Genomic DNA, 18477 nt, shown 5'->3' on the forward strand with positions numbered 1-18477 from the left:
CATCCGCCAGCATTTTCCTGAAGCAACTTTGCTTGGCAAAACTTGACATCTGCCTGTCTGAAGGGTGCCTCGTGCCCACAGCCTTATTGTCGCTAGTGTATCTTTTTTATTTTAAGCTTTATTGCTCTTAGGCTTAAGAAGCGCAGTTAGATGCCTAAAACATGTCATATAACCACAGACATAACAGCGAGATTTCCTCATATCCATATAAGGTGCAAGGCAGCCATTAACCTTGTACAGTTTCTGTTCTTCACTTTCATGCTTTTTTTTTTCCTTTTTATGAGTAATTACTTATGCCATCCATTGCACAGAGCTCATGATGTACTTGTAGTTCCTAGCATCACATAATGATAAATGTTGCTCCAAATACAGATACAATCACAGTTGCTGGTAGATTTTTTTTTTTCCCCAATCATTTTCCACATTAACAGCATAATCCTGTGTTTGAACTATTGCTTTAATTTAATTGTACAGTCTGGGTTTGGATGTTTTTTTTTTGTTTTGCTTTTGTCTTTTTTGGGTGTCTAGGTGGACAAATCATATTGTCTTTATGCTCTGCAATCTTTTCCCCTAGTCGTCTTATATTCCTTTTATCCCTGTTTGTGTTTCCAGGTTTCTCTTCTAACTCAGGATACCCTCAGAAAGGGTCTCCTGAGTCTTTCACCTCTGGCACTTCCTCTCCTATTACCTCTCACTATATAGGTAAATTTCTTCTGTTACTTGGCCATTTTGCGAAGGATTTCCCATCAGACTTGTGAATACTGTTTGCATTAACTCCATAAATCATTTCATATAGTTAACTTGCGTTAATCAGTGAACTCCAATGGGAGCTGTTATCCTGCCTGTTGCTTCTTGTGAGAATCGCTGCGATTGTAACTTACTCTTGGCTCTTGTTTGTTTTTACTTATTCAGGTCCCGTGAGATCTCCACCGACATCAGGTGCCCAAACTGCAGCAGGGATGACTATTCCTTCAGAGCAGATGCAATACAACCAGTATGGTGGCCAAGGTGACTTGCAGAATGGACCAGCATCACTAAGCAATCAGATGCAGAGGTGTGCAATCCCCATTTATTACCAGAATAATGTATTACGTTTGTAATTGTGCTGCCATATTTTTGGTACTCTTTAATGCACAGGTTCATGTCCAATCTGTGGCCACATGTTCATGGCACTTACCATATATTCTCCTCGATAATGAAAAGTAAATCTGCATTACATATAATTAGGTAGACTTCCACCAATGGGAAAACTATCACATTATGAGGGCCTCATCTATGCATTAGACAAGTTCCAAATGCCATGCATTGCATTCCTGCCCTCTGCCCCCAATGTACAGCAGAGAGGTGGTCGCACACTGATGTCTCAGGCTGTTGTGGTTTATGGAGGAAGCTAAAATGGTTGCAGGGTCAGGGTCCACTTCTGGTGTATCTGAGGTGCACTATAATAAAGTATGACCGTTTATGTGCAGCAACTTCTGCACTTTTTCTCGTTCGCCTTATTGGGGGACACCGAGACCATGGGTGTATGCTGCTGCCACTAGGAGGCTGACACTATGCAAAAAAAGGTTAGCTCCTCCTCCGCAGTGTACACCCCACCGACCGGCAGGGATTTCCTCAGTTTAGCTTAGTGTCAGTAGGAGGTGGACACGGGTCTTTCATTAGACCCTTCTCTACCTCGTCGTGCGTCGTTCCTTTACAGGTTCTACGGAGGGATACAGAGTGAACAGTCACATCTGTACTCCCACATGGAGTCTGCGAGTACGGCGTGTATTGCCACCCCGTATCCTTGCAGTTCTCCGCGACAGGACCAGCAGCCCAGACGGACGCCGACACCAAGACGTGCCAGCGACTCCAGGGGTCCTTGTCGCCAGTCTCCCACCCACTCGCCTACCAGAGCCTGTCGGTTGGAGGAGACACAGGAGCTCTTCAATCCAGGTAATGGATCGGGGATGGGTGAGTATGGCCTTTTTTATTTTACCTGGCTGCCCATTCCCGACGGACAGGGGGTCCTCTTCATTGGCACAGGGATGCGGGCGCTGCGGTTCTCCGCAGCCACCCTACGGGCACATCATCCTTATATTGCTGCCCTCCACTCTTCCCCTTCCCTCCCCCCTTTCTGGGGACAGAGAGCACAGGGCCTCTCCCTCCCCTTCTTCCATGCTGGGAAGCGGCTTCCAGCGGCGGCGTCCTTGTCCCGACCTCCGCACCGACCCCCTGCTGACAGGCGGCCGCCACAGCAAATTTAGGCCCCGGCTTCTGTTCGGGCCTACCGCAGCGTCGCGGCCACGCCCCCCGCCCCTTTCTTCTAAGCGGGCTTTTCTCCCGCTCTCCCCAGGCCCTCCCCCCGCCTTTCCTTCTCCTGCTCAGCCTGTTATGGCCAGAGGGCAGCGATTGGGTAACCCTGCGGCGAGCTCCGCCCTTCCCCTTCTCCTGGACGCTCGCTTCTCTACAGGCAGGCACCATCTTCACAGCCTGTCAGCCGGACGCACATTTCCGGATATCCAGCAGCCTGTGCCTTGGGGACACCGGTCCGGGAGTAGCCCTGCACTGCAGACTGACCCTTCTCCGCTTTCTGTCCCCCAACCTTCTGGCACTACCTCAGGTTTTCATTATGTCTAACTCGAAATCTGATCGTACCCGCTCTATGGCCCTCCCCTGCACCCTAGTCAAGTTCTTTGCATGTTCTTCGTGCAATCGCAAACTTCCCTCAGGTCAGTCCTCTCCCCTCTGTCTGGATTGTAGCAATCCAATTCAGTCGGACGCCGCCCAGGAGCCATCTACGGCCCCAGGTGAGAGTGAACCCCCCATGCCTGGCTGGGCCTCCTCTCTATCTCAATCAGTGGCAGACCTCACCAAGGTGTCTCAATCCCTAGTTGCCGTTCTGGATAAGTTGCCCCTGGACACTTCGGCAGGGCCCAGCAGGTCCCAAGAGATTCCATCTGAGTCAGCCAGCGTTAGTCACAAACGACCCAGGCGAGATCCCCAGCCGGAATCCTCTCCTAGCCCCATCTCACCGCATAGCCCGTCTCAGCAACCTCCCTCTCAGGCCTCCTCTCCCGAGTCAGGTGAAGCGTTTTCGGACAGGTCATCTGAGGGGATTTTAGAGCTGGATTCAGACCAGGATGCGAACATGAAGGTCACAGTGCAGAACCTCATTGCAGCGATCCATCATACCTTCGATATTGCTGAATCCCCTGTGAAATCCTCAGATCAGGAGGTTTCATTCAGACGGGCAGAAACTCCCTCCAGGGTATTTCCTTTCCATTCCGAGTTTGGAAAGATTTTTACCAGGGAAAGAGAAGATCCGACCAGACGCTTTCAAAGAGGGAAGCGTCTCGGCGTACTCTATCCGTTTGCTAAGGAGCTCACGGACAACTGGTCTGCTTCTCCCTCGGTGGATCCGCCCGTGTCCAGGCTTTCCAATAACACGGTTCTCCCGCTTTCAGGCGTGGCGTCCCTAAAAGATTCTAATGACAGGATTATAGAATCCCTGGCAAAGTCTGCTTTCGAAGCGGCTTCAGCGGCGGTATGTCCAATCTTTGCTTCATCCTGGGCAGCAAAAGCCATAGCGATGTGGGCAGACGACCTCAGTCAGGGCATCCTAGATAAGGCGCAACCGGAGCGTTTGGCCGATCTCGCCAATCAGATCTCCCTTGCGGGGGACTATCTTCTTTCCGCTTCCTTGGATGCAGCATCCTGCGCAGTTCAGGCGTCAAGCAACGTAGTTGCAATTCGACGTACTATTTGGCTAAAGGCCTGGCAAGCGGACTTGTCTTCTAAAAAGTCCCTCACTAACCTGCCTTTTCAAGGGGTGCGCCTTTTTGGGTCCCAATTGGACCAGATTATTAAGGACGCCACCGGAGGCACGAGTTCACTCCTCCCTCAGTCCAGACCTCCACTAAGGCGTCAGTTTCGACCCTTTCGGACTTTCCGCCGTTTCAATACGGCGGACAACTCCTCCAATCAACAGAGATCGCAGGCACGCCAGGATAGGAAGAAAGTTTCTTTCACACCCACTCCTTCCTGGCGATCCCACTCTTCCCAGGGCAGACCGTCCAGATCTAGATCTGGACGGTCTACATCAGCATGACTATCATCGGGCACCCGAGGGGCCCTTCCAATTGGGAGGTCGACTTCTTTTCTTCAGAGAAGTTTGGCTGGCCTCCGTAGAGGACGCTTGGGTCAGGGAGGTCGTATCCTCAGGATACAAGATAGAGTTCGTGTCTCTTCCACGGGATCGTTTCTTCGAATCCCGGCCTCCAAAAGATCCAGCCTTGATCCCGGGGTTCTCTACGGCTATCGCCTCTCTTCTCAGTTCTGGAGTGATTGTGCCCGTTCCCGAATCGGAGCGCTTCACAGGGTTTTATTCGAACCTGTTTGTAGTGCCGAAAAAAGACGGCGCAGTTCGTCCCATCTTGGATCTCAAGCTGCTCAACAAGAGAGTCCGCCTTCGCCACTTCCGAATGGAGTCGCTTCGCTCGGTCATCGCTTCCATGGAGGAGCAGGAATTCATGTGCTCAATAGACATCCAAGATGCCTATTTACATGTTCCAATCTTCTCCGGACATCAGAAGTTTCTGCGTTTTGCGATTCGGCAGCACCATTACCAATTCGTCGCACTGCCCTTCGGTCTCGCCACCGCTCCCAGAGTCTTCACGAAGATCATGGCTGCGTTGATGGCTTTGTTGAGAGTCAGAGGTCTCACTCTTTTTCCGTACCTCGACGATATTCTGATCAAAGCTCCCTCATTTCAACAGGCTCACCAAAGTTTGTTAATCGTCCTGGACACTCTTTCCAATTTCGGGTGGATCGTCAACAGGAGAAAGTCCTGTCTGGTTCCTACCCAACGTTTGGTCTTTCTAGGCCTACTGTTCGACACTCGTCGGTCAAGGGTCTTTCTCCCTCAAGAGAAGATCCTTTCCCTGCAGCAGGAGGTACGATCGCTGCAGATCACACGATCCCCGTCCCTCCGTACAGCCATGAGGGTCCTGGGAAAGATGGTGGCAGCGATAGAGGCGGTTCCCTTTGCCCAATTTCACGCCAGACCTCTCCAGCAGGCCATTCTGTCGAGATGGAACAGGTCGCCTCTGTACCTGGATCGCCCTGTCCATCTTTCATGCCGGATCAAGCGGTCTCTCAACTGGTGGTTGACGTCACCTCTCATCCTATCGGGTCGATCCTTCCTTCCCATTCACTGGCAGATAGTAACCACAGATGCCAGTCTCCTCGGCTGGGGTGCAGTGTTCCGCAACCACACTGTTCAGGGTCGATGGTCGGATTGGGAATCCGCACTACCGATCAACGTTCTAGAGATTCGAGCGATCCATCTGGCTCTCGTTCACTGGGAGAGGCTTCTCCCTCAAGGGACTGCCTGTTCGGGTTCAGACAGAAAATGCCACAGCGGTGGCATATGTCAACCGCCAAGGGGGAACACGGAGTGTCTCAGCCCTGGCGGAGGTGTCCAAAATCCTTCTTTGGGCGGAGATTTCCGTTCCGACAATTTCCGCGGTCCACATCCCCGGCGTAGACAACTGGGCCGACGATTTTCTCAGCCGCGAGGGTCTCGCGGCAGGAGAGTGGTCCCTACATCCGGAGGTGTTTCATCGGCTCTGCCTTCGGTGGGGAACCCCGGATGTAGATCTCATGGCATCTCGTCTCAACAGGAAAGTCCCACAATTCGTGTCCAGGTCTCGGGACCCTCTGGCAGTGGGCGCCGACGCCCTGGCCATTCCTTGGTCCCAGTTCGATCTTCCCTACCTGTTCCCTCCTCTGCCTCTTCTTCCCAAGCTGTTGAGGAAGATCAAGGCAGAAGGAATTCCAGTCATTCTCATCGCCCCGAATTGGCCCAGAAGGTCTTGGTTCGCGGACATTGTCAATCTTCTTGCGGACGCTCCCTGGAAGCTTCCGGACAGAGCAGATCTGCTGTCCCAAGGTCCGATTTGCCACCCCAATTCTCGGCCGCTCAATTTAACGGCGTGGCTGTTGAGACCGAGGTTTTGAAACGAGCTGGATTTTCCGACCAAGTAATTCAGACCATGATCCGAGCCAGCAAGCCATCATCTTACAAGATCTACTACTGTACTTGGAAGGCCTATTTCACTTGGTGTGAGACCAATGACATCGCGCCCATGTACTTTTCGCTCCCTTCAGTCCTAGCCTTTCTCCAGGCAGGATTGGAAGCGGGGCTTGCCCTCAGTTCCTTGAAGGGGCAAGTTTCGGCGCTGTCCATTTTCTTTCAGAGAACGTTGGCTTCCCGTCCTCAAGTCAAGACCTTTCTTCAGGGCGTGGCTCACACGGTTCCGCCGTACAGGGCGCCCGTGGATCCATGGGATCTTAATCTGGTTCTTGAGGTTCTGCAAGGTTCTCCCTTTGAACCTCTCAGGGAAGTTTCCCTTTCTCTTCTTTCTTGGAAGGTGGCCTTTCTGGTGGCCATCACCTCCGTCCGGCGCGTGTCGGAATTGGCAGCTTTTTCTTGCCGCTCTCCCTTTCTGGTGCTTCACCAGGATAAGGTAGTTCTGCGGCCTCCGCCCTCCTTCCTTCCGAAGGTGGTGTCCTCGTTTCACCTCAATGAGGATATCGTGCTACCGTCCTTCTGTCCGAGTCCAACTCATCCCCGAGAGCGGTCTTTGAACAAGCTGGACCTGGTTAGGACAATAAGAGTCTATCTGTCTAGGACGGCTTCCTTGCGAAAGACAGAGTCTCTTTTCATTATTCCAGATGGGGCGCGGAAAGGTCTCCCGGCGTCAAAGGCCACTATTGCTCGCTGGATCAGATCGGCAATTTTGGAAGCCTACCGAGTTAAGCGGCGTGGAGCCCCTCCGGGGATCAGGGCCCACTCTACTCGGGCGGTGGGTGCCTCCTGGGCGGTACGCTACAGAGCTTCCGCGCTGCAGCTTTGTAAAGCTGCAACATGGTCATCGGTTCACACGTTTGTGAAATTCTACAGAGTCCACACCTACGCTTCGGCGGACGCCAGCCTAGGTAGAAGGATTCTGCAGGCCGCCGTGGTGAGCCCGCTGGCCTGATGGAAGTTTGTTTCCCACCCCAGGGACTGCTTTTGGACGTCCCATGATCTCTGTGTCCCCCAATAAGGCGAACGAGAAAACAGGATTTTTGGGTTGCTTACCGTAAAATCTGTTTCTCGGAGCCTTCATTGGGGGACACAGCACCCTCCCATGTTCTACAGCTCCTGTTCTTACTTTGGTTGAATGGTTACAGTTGAGTTGTTTGTTCTGTTTTCAATCTATTCTGTTACTTCTCCTACTGCTTTCTCACTAACTGAGGAAATCCCTGCCGGTCGGTGGGGTGTACACTGCGGAGGAGGAGCTAACCTTTTTTTGCATAGTGTCAGCCTCCTAGTGGCAGCAGCATACACCCATGGTCTCTGTGTCCCCCAATGAAGGCTCCGAGAAACAGATTTTACGGTAAGCAACCCAAAAATCCTGTTTTAATGAGCAAGCAGTATACGTAGAAGGTTATGAAACAGTGTCTGATACTGTAGCTAACATGCAGAATGATGTATATGTGCAGATGAACAGAGTAAAAGACCTTTTACTTGGGCTGTGATCGCGAATGGACGTTTGACTCTGCAGCCAAACGATACTTTCTTGCTAAATAAGTCGGCATTTATTGTAGGCATTTTATTTTCTAATATGAAAGACCTACTTACAAAGGCACATCATGCATAAGCAATTGTCAGACAAGTCACACCGCCCCAAAGAAAAATTAGTTCAACTATTTTTGAGCTGCAATTTGGTTGCAAAAGGAAAAAATTGCAGACATGTCGCACACAAACTAGGTGAGGGAAGCCACATAAGACTTGTGACCTAAAATCCACCAGGTCTATTTGTAATGTGACATGGCAATCTTTGTTGTGCTACACTTCACAATGTAACCCAAGATTAACAAGGACAAGCAGCCGATATGGAGTGTGCTGTAAAAGCCCACCATCTACCCACCACTTAATATTGCTTTACTTTACTACGTATTGGACTGGCAGTAGCATTTGTTCACTGTATTTGTGGGTTTATAGCATTCGTCATGTTTTATCTTGTGTTCAAAAATGTGAATGCGTCTCTGACAGTCAATCTTTCCCTTGGCGATTTTTTTTTTTTATTATTTATTTATTTATTTATTTTTTAAAACAAATTATAATATACATTTTCAAAGAAGATTTTCCAGTTTCATACATAACCTCACATATTCTATGGTTCATTTCCTTATATGTTAAGTTTACATAAGGGTTTAACTTGTTTTTACTCCTTAGTTGTTTCATATTTGTCTTGCCCTTATTCTTACTCTGGTAAATTCCATTCATTTTTTTTTTTTAATACTTCTTGCCAAGATTACAGCCTTACTTCAGCCACTGCTATTTTGATTTACTTTTATTTGCCATTAATCTAATTTTTTCATTTTATGTTCTACTTCAGACCCCCTGTGTCGCAACCATATGTCCAAACAGGAACTCATCCACAAGCAGCTAATTTTCAGCAATACCCTCCATCTTCATCCAGTACACAGCAGTTATCTAACCAAATGATGGGTATGCATCTTGGTGGTGTGCCCACATCCACTCCACTAACAGCAGCAACTGGCTTTGGTAAGAATTTATATGGTGTATTTTTTTTTTTTAAACAAAAAAGACTGTATTACATGTGCTCTTTTATTAAAGGGGTTGTTCAGGCTTTTTCGAAAGTCTGCAGTCTTTCTTTGTGACTGCTCAGTTGTGAATCATCCCATCATGTCCCATCATGTGCACTGTGAGGATTCTCTGGTGCCGGCAGTGAGACAGAGTATGTATATCGCATACTTGCGGTTATATGACCACTCAGTCTCGCCGCCGGCACAGAGGAATCCTCACAGTGCTTGCTTCATATGATGTGAGGATTCACAAGTCTGTGGACACATAGTGACTGCAGACTTTCATGAAGAATTTGGGCATCCCTTTTAACAGCGCCTTTCTAGTGTCACAATTTTTTTTAGATTGTGAGATTACTAATTAGATTTAAACATTAGTAACTACTTGGAGTTTTGGCTAGTGCCTTTTTCAATGATCTTTTATTTTGCCATAGGTTCGCAGAGCCCTCTTCCCCTGTCCTCTGGAAGTTTTCCTACCACAGGGACAGGCGATTACAACCCATATTCCAGTAGTCAAGGTTCAGCTGCTATGAATTTGCCTCAAGGAATGCCTCCTACTAGTTTACCACAAATCCAACCACCGCCAACACAACAATTCCCTGGACTTTCTGCTCCACAACGACTTTCTACTCCTCAAGGTTTTCCGCATCAACCAGCTGCACCAGTCTCACACTATCCCCCGCCTATTTCAGGAGGTCCTCCACCTACTACATTGCAAGGTCCAGGAATACCAGGACAACCACTAGCTGGACCACAGTTATCTCAGTCAAATAGTATATTATCTACTCAAACCCAACCTGCTGTCCCGGGTATGATACCTGGTCCTCAAGGACCACCTCCTTCAATGCCCCCTCCTGGTCCGGGCGGATTTCCTCTTCAGCACAACGGTGAGCACATTGTGTCTAAATATGTATTTTATATTGGCATTGTTAACGTGTTATCCTTACAGGAACTTTCTGTAATATTGACCTATGAACTTCCAGTTACATCACATACTATCAAAAACAATCACTTTTTTGTGTAATCTACAAACACTTTCCATTAGGAATGTTTTTTCTTAGAGAATTCTGCTTCCCATCATTTACCATATTTTACACTATGGTGTAATCCTATGACTATTATATGCATTAACAGACACCAGCTGTCTGCATAACACACAGTGACGCTGCCTCGTATGTGTACATGTGGAATAGAGCTGTAAGGAGGGGCAGACCCCGTTCAGAGGCTGACCATTTCATCATGCTGCTTCCGTAGGGAGCATCTGATTTCCTTGGGTGCTATTGTGTCTCCACCTAAAATACAGTGGAACAATATGAGCCCACAGAAATTTATGGCCGCTGTACTCGCAATCGTTGTGACTTCAATAGTGTATGAGTATGTATACATCTATATGAGCACAATCTGTATTATTCTTCCTTTTAAAAATATCAAAGGCTTGCCACTGTTCACACTGCGCAGGCATATACGATGTTGTGCCCTCCTTTCGCTTTTATGGCTTCACAGGTTTTTTTTTTTCTTTTCGTTTTTTTTTTTTCTTTATTAGAACAGCGATCAAGGCACCCATAGAGTACAGTAATATTTTTTTTGGAAGGGAAAAAAAATACATACTTATTTTTGTAAGTACAGATATCCTTTCCATTGACCAGAATGCATTTATAATGCTATTAAAACCTAGAAAACCGCCTTCAGAACATTATTGTGTAACATTATTGTAAGAATAGGTTAAACTTGATGTGCTGCCGGCCAAGGTTACACTTGGGTAAGAAAAATGGCATACACTTGTAGCATACCGTTAGAAAGGCCACATTTTTTTTCTAGGTGCATAACAGAAAAATGTAGGTTAATAATTCTTGTTTATTTCTAGGTTCCTTCGGACCTGTAAGGGGTCCACAGCCTGGATACCCTGCAGCATATCCTCGAGCACCTAATTATGGTAGCCAACCTGGTCTTCAGGGCCCCCCACCACCTCCTGCACAAAAGAGGTTGGATCCAGACTCCATCCCCAGCCCTGTAAGTGGATTTGATTGCTTTGTATGTTGGAAGTTAAGGCACCTCTAAGATGTCACCAAAATCTGAAAATCACTAGCAATTATCGTTTAAGCTATAATATAGCAAGTTTAATGAAAAAAAAATGACTACTATGACTGCTTCCATAGGATTTGTATAGAAATGTATCTATCCTCAAGGCTGAACTAAATGGGTATTACAACCAACTTCATAGAAATCTTTTTCACCTATCAGCATGTTTTTTGAGGTGTGTAAGGAAATGGGAGAAATCAAAGGTCAATCACCCAAGCACATGCAAACTCCATTCAGTTATTTTGCTTGGTCAGATCCCAGGTCCCCAGAACTTCAAAGCGACTGTGCCCAACCGCTGAGCCCCCGGCTGGGCCTAGACAAAGTCTTTACCATACTACCCAGTAGAACATTTAAGGGTTTTGGAGAAAGTCCTCCGTGCTATCAGCCTCAGAAGCAATCACTCCTATTCTGGCAAACTTGGGACTAATATATCTCATGAATGATACATGTAGTAGTACATGTCCTCTTCAGCCTTGTGCAACTATTCACAATTTGCCCTGGCGATAGCTGAGAATCAAGATTTTTCTTGGGGGGAGCCTTTCCCCCCAAGTCGCAAACTTGATATGATGTGTAATTACATCTATATTGACTCTATTTTTTTTTTTTTTTTACTTTTAGAACTAAAACGGCTGAATCCTACATTTTATTTATTTTTGTATTATTCTATTACAAGTGATTTCGCTTACCATATGTAGAACAATGGTAAAAAACACTTGTGTTTTGGCCACAGTGCATTATTAATGCTGCCTTGTATAAATATACTGTAATAATTCTATCAATTTTTAAATATGGCATTTCTAAACAAGATACATTGCCCTTCTTATGTATTTCTGTTCAGACATACTTTTTTTTAGAGATTAGTAGTAATGAACGAGCGTGCGCAGATAAGGTGTTATCCAAGTGCTAATAGTTTTCCAGCATGGTGAAGACAATATGTTCGAGTCGCTGTGGCTGCATTTCTCCCCGTTGTAAGACGCAACACATGCAGGGATTTCCTAATAGACAGGCAATTACTGCGTGTGTTGCGATTGTGGAACAGCTGCGAGACATGCAGCCATGACGACTCAAACATTGTTTTCGAGCACGCCGAAGACACTCTCTAAACACTCGAGCATGCTCGTATAACACTTGATCAGAGCATGTTTGCTCTTCACTAGAGATTGGTTTGGTATATGGAATCCTCTGAAAACAATAATCTTTATATAGCATCAACATATTCAACAGCACTTTACATATAATTAGGGTTACGTACTGACAATATCAGACATCAGAGTAAGGGATTATTCAGACGGCCGTGGATCTTGGTCCGAACTTGGATCTCAATGCACGGACTGGCCGTGGCTCTTCCGACCTGACCGTCATATATTTCTATGAGGCTCTCATGCTGGGGTTGGGAGACCTGCGGTCAATTATGCGTGTTAGCAGTCCATGCTAGGACCGATTTTTCACGGACGTCTCATGAGCCCTTAACGCATACTTCACCAATTAACCAGAGGAGCTAGGGCCCTGCTCACAGTCTATCAGATGGTTCTCAGCTAATGTTAGTTCATTGTGTTAAAAATCTGAATGCTTTTCTTTTGGTGTTGATCTCTGTGATATTGGTTTTATTCCTCCTCATATACTAAGTCAATTAATGTCCCTCTGCAAGGCCATTAAATGCATGATGTGCTTTTGCCATCTACCACTTTGAATGTGTAGAGTGCAGTATGACAATGCCCCCTCTTTTTTTTCTCTGTTTGTTTTGTTATCCTTTTTAATGCTCTTTCTCTTTGCTGTTTTGTGGCATTGCTTACTCTTGTCTTTTTAAACAATTAAAGCAACTTAATGAGCTGCCACCCCAGCAGAAATCAAGGCACAGGATAGACCCAGATGCAATTCCCAGTCCAGTAAGTGACGCGTGTGCTTCCTTCCCTTGTTTTTGTGTGGTTGTCACCTGGCTCATTGTCCCTTGTGCATGCTACTCGCCCCACTAAAGCATGGTTCCTTCCATCCCCTAACATCACTAATCCCGGCATTCTACAATGTACTTCTGTGTCCACTTAGACGATGGCACAAGACACAGCAACTTGCTTATGTCAAGATGAGCTATGTATCCTGTATGGACACCCATGTTTTCTGTGTCCGGGGTCAGCACATAGAATAAGAAGCCTGAGGGTGTCTACTTCTGGGTTACAGATCAGGGGGCTAGATAATTAATGGAGACTACTAAAGCTAGGTTTACAGTAACAATGTGTACTAGGTGTCTGTGCTATTATGGGGGCATTGGCTCCCTGGTTTGGGGTCCTTTCTCAATTTACCTTCAAAGGGGGTTTCTCAAGTTCTGTGTTCAGGAGTGCAGTTCTCCCTTGCCTCCAGCTTCTTGCTAGACATTGGCCTTTGTTCTTCTGATATTTCGATCCAGCAACTGTGCACGTTCCAATGATGGCTTCTTTTGCAAGAGAGCAGTGCAGGGGCGCTATACCTTTACTACAAGAGCTTTGTAATTGTAGCCATTTAAGAAGATGAGACAACCCTTTTAAATTGTCGCCAACACCATAGCTTGACAGTTCCCATTCGCTTGGCTGTGTAGGAGGGGGGGTTATAGTCAGTCGGTTTCGATAAATCATGTCACAAGGTAAAAAGTGGCCACTTTTGTGTTGTTTTTTCTGTTTTATTTTTTAAAGAGCATCATATGGCTCCACAGATATGAGTTTTTTTTTATTTTGTGCTACTTTTTTATGTTCTTTACCAAGGGGTCAGGCTTACTGGGTAATTATGCAGATCACCCTAAAGACATGCCCCCAGAGAACCCTGTGAGCATCACCCCCCCCCCCCCTTAGTAGATATCACAACAATTGGCTCTGAATAAAGAGGCCCATATCTGTTTAACAATATGGCGGATTTAAAATGTTGTGCAGGGGAGTAATTGGAATAAAATAAGAGCACAGTCTTTCTGCATTTCCAACATTGACAGGGACTTTTTAAGTGGTATTTTAATTTTAAAGTGTCCATAGTCCATTCCTGACATATGGCTTGGTTACTTCTTATCTGGAGTCCCGGCCTCTGATGCAGTTCACAAGCCAAGCCCTCATCTTCAGCTGAATTTTTTAGCCATCATCTTCCTCTAAGGGTATGTGCAGACAGTCAATCAGCAGCGCTTTGAACGCAGCACATGTCCGCTCCATCCAGTGCGCTGCCGGCTATTGAACGCAGGTGATTCCGCATGTATCTGAAGCGCCCCGCAGGGCCTTGGGGTACTCGGTACCGGGCCCGTCGACTTCAGTGGGGGATGTCACAGCAGCGGTGACCCGGTCCATGGCCCTGAGGCGTCCAGTAATAAAATAGGGGAAAGTTGTGTTGTATTTAAGTGTGGTTTTCCGGTCAGAGGTGACAGCGGTGTTGTTCACCTGAGACTGTTGGTGTGATGCAGCTGAGGTGGAAATGGCTCCCCACGGGTAGAGCAATGGTCCCAGGGCTATTAAGAGTTGATTAATAGTTCAGATGGCGGTGAATGTTGGGGTGCAGAGAAATAGGAGAAGGACACAGAGAGGTGTAGTTTCTTAACCTTTTACTTGCAAATGGCTGCAATCCGGAGTACCACATTCAGGTGATGTCTGAGTCTGGCTCGCCTGGAGGCATTCAGGGGATCCACCCTGCCAGGTGGGGGTTTGGGACCTTCCCTCTGCGCTTTGTGTGCGGGTCTCTGCTGTTTGTAACTAAGCTGCCACTCTTTATTGCGTGATGGCTTCTCTAACCTGTACGGCTGTCAGCGTGAGCCTATTCCACTGGTACCGTCCTTTTCACCGTCAGCCCCGGGCTCCTGATCCGCTGCCGTGCCCTCAGGTGTTCAATGTCGCTCAGGAACTTGCAGTCCCCTGTACTTCCAGATTCGGCGGTCATGACATACAGCTCCTGCCCCCCAGGACTCTAGCGTCCCTTTCTCTCTATTAGCGCTTCGCTCTGGGGTCTGCTATACGCAGTTTTTAGCTTCCCCGGAGCCTCTTGTCTCTCCTATCGTCCTTCCCCCTCCTCACAGATCAGCTCTCCAACTGACTGGATCTTCCAGAAAGATCTTCTACCTCAGGCTTAACTGTCTTGTCATCAACTCAGCTGCTCTCGTTTCCATGACAACTCCCTTTGCTTTCTCTCAGCTCACTACTTGCTGACTCACTAACCCCATCTGCTGGCCAGAATTTATCAGGCAGCTCCCCTTTCTGACCTGCAGCTGGAATTGTCATGTAATCTGTTACCTGGCATGGGGGCCCCCCTCCTGCCTCCAGGCATGACTTTACCCATTAGAGGGAGGCAATGTAACTGTGACAACCGGACTCTGGGGTGTCACATATCCATTAAACCGTGCGGAATCCCCGCGTCCTATACATTGTACTGTTGATATTTATCTTGCGGAGACTTGTGTCTCCGCAAGATGAACATGCTGCGGTCTGGAAAGGCGTGTGGCATGTCTGTCTCTGTGGGGAAGACAGTGCATGCATTCTGGGCATGGGATTTCTTAAAATCCCATCCACTATGCTGTAACATCTGGACACCGCGGGTCGGACCCTGCGAATGTACGCAGCATCCAAACCGCAGCGTTTACTGACCGTGGGAACGTACCCTAACAGACGTGAGTGGAGCGGAGCTCTGACCGCGACTATTAACATGTTAAATGCCACTGTCAATCTTGGACTATGGATTTAACGTGATCGCGGGTTGCCATGCCACCCGGAGGTTTGCTTAGGACCTCCATGTTCCATGTCCTGACTGTTCTCCTGTGAAAGCCAAGAAAGAAAAAAACACAAAAGTTCGTATCCCCACACCCACTCTTTGCTCTGACCGGTAAACTATGTAACAAGAAAATAATATGAATTCCAGAATGTAGTTTTACTGTTTTTTTTGTGTTACGCCAGCCTTCATTTGTGTGTATGTATGTATGTATATATTCTTTTTTTTTTTTTTTTTAAAGTTAAAAAAAAAATTTCACCGCTAAAATAATAATAGTGTGTTTTAGTATCGGCAGAATCATATTGCAAGTTCATTTTTACAACACAATGTACGCTGTAAAAACAATTCCCTTAAAAACAATGTTAGAATTAAGGGTTTTGAGTGGAAGGTGGAAAAAAAAAACTAGAGAACGAAGTCAACCCCCATATAAGCAGGATTCTAAAAGTTTCTTGAAAATGTCCAAAAATTGCTGCTTAACTTGTGAAAGTCTTAATGTATCTCAAAAAATAAATCTATGTATAAAAAAGCCAAACATAAAGTAAACATGGGAAATCTGAATTAGCTATGTTTTAATGTTTTTATGACTATCTGTTTAACCCCTTCCTGACGAGAGGTATTTTGGCAGCAGCATATGGGGCATCTTATGGAGCATCTTGTGGGAGGCGTAATGTATGGAACATCTTGTGGGGGCACAATGTATGGAGCATCTTGTGGGGGCACAATGTATGGAGCGTCTTATGGGGGTACAGTGTATGGAGCTCCTTATGGGGGGCACAATGTATGGAGCCTCTTATGGAGCAGCATATGGGGCAATATTATTCTACGGAGCATTTTATGGGGCCATTATTAACCTTTGTGCAGCATTATATATGGGGTGTATTTTTCCCAGTTTTTTTTGTGGCAAAATTAGGGGGGTCGGCTTATACACTAGTATATACGGGATGTATGGACTCTCCATGTGTTAAACTTTTATTTTAAGGAGGTGTGGTGGTTGTAATTTTCTGTGTGTGCCACACTTGTAGCCACTAATTTAAATTTTTATGTTTTTATTTTTTTTTTTTATTAAAAATTCAACTTTGATGCAAAATTGCGTTAAGGTGCCTTCGTGTATATAGTTTTGAGTGGCATTTTGACAATGTCCCAGGTGTCTACTTTAAAAAAACAATGTAGGCACTGGGTTTAGTACAAAATTTTTTTTATTTTGTAATTTATTCTTTATTTTTACATGTCAGAAGTGTGGACACCATCTGGACTGGATTTCAAAGACATTTGCCGACCTTAAGAAAAAAAATTATATATATGGTATGTAGATAGTGGAATGATTGTAGGGAAAGTGACAGAAAGGATTTTGTTTTTATTTTTTTTTTAAAGGATATATGGTTGCTTAAAAAAAATAGTTTAATGATAGGATATTCCAGCCTAGGTTAGTTGGTGGTGGTCTGTAGGGGCCTGGCGCTAATAATTCAGTTGCTTTAATCCATTAGTGACCAGGCCAGAATGAGCCTTAATGACTGTCACTTTTTTCCATTTTGCCAATACTTTTCAGTAGCTATAACGTTTATTTTTTCACTGCAGTTGTAGTACAAGGCTTTGCTTTATACATGACAAATCATATTACAGTATTTGTAACACCACTTTGAGCTACATATAAGTTACTCTGTAATTTTCTATAATTATTTTTTGTTTATACTATTTACTGTTCACGGTTCACAAAAAAAAGAAACCTGAATGAATTATCCAATTTATTGCTGTCGAGTAGATACCGATTATGTGTAGGTTTATGTTTAAAATGTATTTTATAGGAAAAAATGTTTTTTCATATTTTTTATTTTGTGACGGGGACCTTTTAATCTTTAATACTCTGTTACTACCAAAAAATATATTTATTTATTTTTTTTTTTTACATAGTTTGTTCCCCAAGAAATCATCAAAGATCTCTGCCGAGCACTTATTTATTTTTTACTTGATCATTTTTTTGTTACTGTAACTGGGGCATCATTAGCAGCACAGAAAACCCACCAACTCCAGTGACCCAATGTACGAGGGGCGCCTGAAAACTTGCAATTCACTCCTGTGGTTTCCAACTGCTTCAGCACCCACCCTATTCCCCTGGTTTGGCTCCCTCGGCCTATCACCTATTCCCACAGATGAAAAAGCACCTTGGTGGAAGGTGGAATTGCAGCCATTGCAACAGCCGATGTGTGAACTTTGCCAACTTCTCCATTTCCATATTTCAGTCTTGCGATCCAACTTTAAAATGCTATAACGGAAACAAAAAAAAATCAAAATAAATCCAGATTGCTCATGAGACCATTCAACTAACTAAATAACATATTGCATTGCAAAACAAGACCATGCAAAAAAGATTTCATGGGTGGGCCTCGAAGTTTTCAGGCGCCCCTCGTACTTCTGTTAGATTTCAGGAGTGTCAAAGACCTTTCACCAAATGTTTCATGTTAGGCCTGTTTCACACATCCGTCTTTCACCATCAGTCAAAATCCGCCGTTTTGCAAAAAAAAAAAAAAACGGATCCGCCGTTTTACCCATTGACTTGCATTAACGGCGGGTCTTGACGGATGGTTATCCGTTGGATCCGTTTTTGTACGGATCCAGAATTGTAGTGTCCGCTGACATGGCAGGACGGACACTGCAACGTTTTTTTGGTTGCAGGATCCGTATTTCTACACTGCGCATGCCCGGAATTGGCTTTCCGGAAAGAAAGTTAACCCTAAATGCCAATCCTGGCGGGTGAAAAAATTCTCTTTTTCTCTCGCTCTCTCTCTCTCTCTCGCTCGCGCTCTCTTTCTCTCTCGCTCTTTCTCGCTCTTTCTCTCTCGCTCTTTCTCTCATTCTCTCTTCTCTTTCTCTCTCGCTCTCTTGCTCTCTCTCGCTCTCTTGCTCTCTTTCTCTCATTCTCTTTCTCATTCTCTCTTTATCCTTTTCTCTCTTTCTCCTTTTCTCTTTCTCCTTTTCTCTCTCGCTCTTTCTCTCTCTCGCTCTTTCTCTCTCTCGCTCTTTCTCTCTCTCGCTCTTTCTCTCTCTCGCTCTTTCTCTCTCTCG

General features: G+C 45.9%; 1 protein-coding gene across 4 annotated transcripts in view; it reads left to right on the forward strand.

Annotated features, from left to right (window-relative positions):
• The window catches only part of SEC24C (SEC24 homolog C, COPII coat complex component), a 110808-nt gene that overhangs the window by 13147 nt on the left and 79184 nt on the right, over positions 1-18477 (forward strand). The window contains exons 3-8 of one of the 4 annotated variants that reach the window (XM_073560042.1): positions 613-702; positions 913-1054; positions 8430-8599; positions 9072-9524; positions 10502-10647; positions 12534-12602. In XM_073560042.1, the coding sequence (XP_073416143.1) occupies positions 613-702; positions 913-1054; positions 8430-8599; positions 9072-9524; positions 10502-10647; positions 12534-12602 (1070 nt within the window). The remainder of the gene's footprint in view (positions 1-612; positions 703-912; positions 1055-8429; positions 8600-9071; positions 9525-10501; positions 10648-12533; positions 12603-18477) is intronic. The other 3 variants (XM_073560043.1, XM_073560044.1, XM_073560045.1) reach the window with 3 other exon arrangements.

The sequence above is a fragment of the Dendrobates tinctorius genome, unplaced genomic scaffold, assembly GCF_039654945.1.
Source record: "Dendrobates tinctorius isolate UK_male_01 unplaced genomic scaffold, ASM3965494v1 ptg000292l, whole genome shotgun sequence".
In the NCBI taxonomy this organism is placed as follows: Eukaryota; Metazoa; Chordata; class Amphibia; order Anura; family Dendrobatidae; genus Dendrobates; species Dendrobates tinctorius.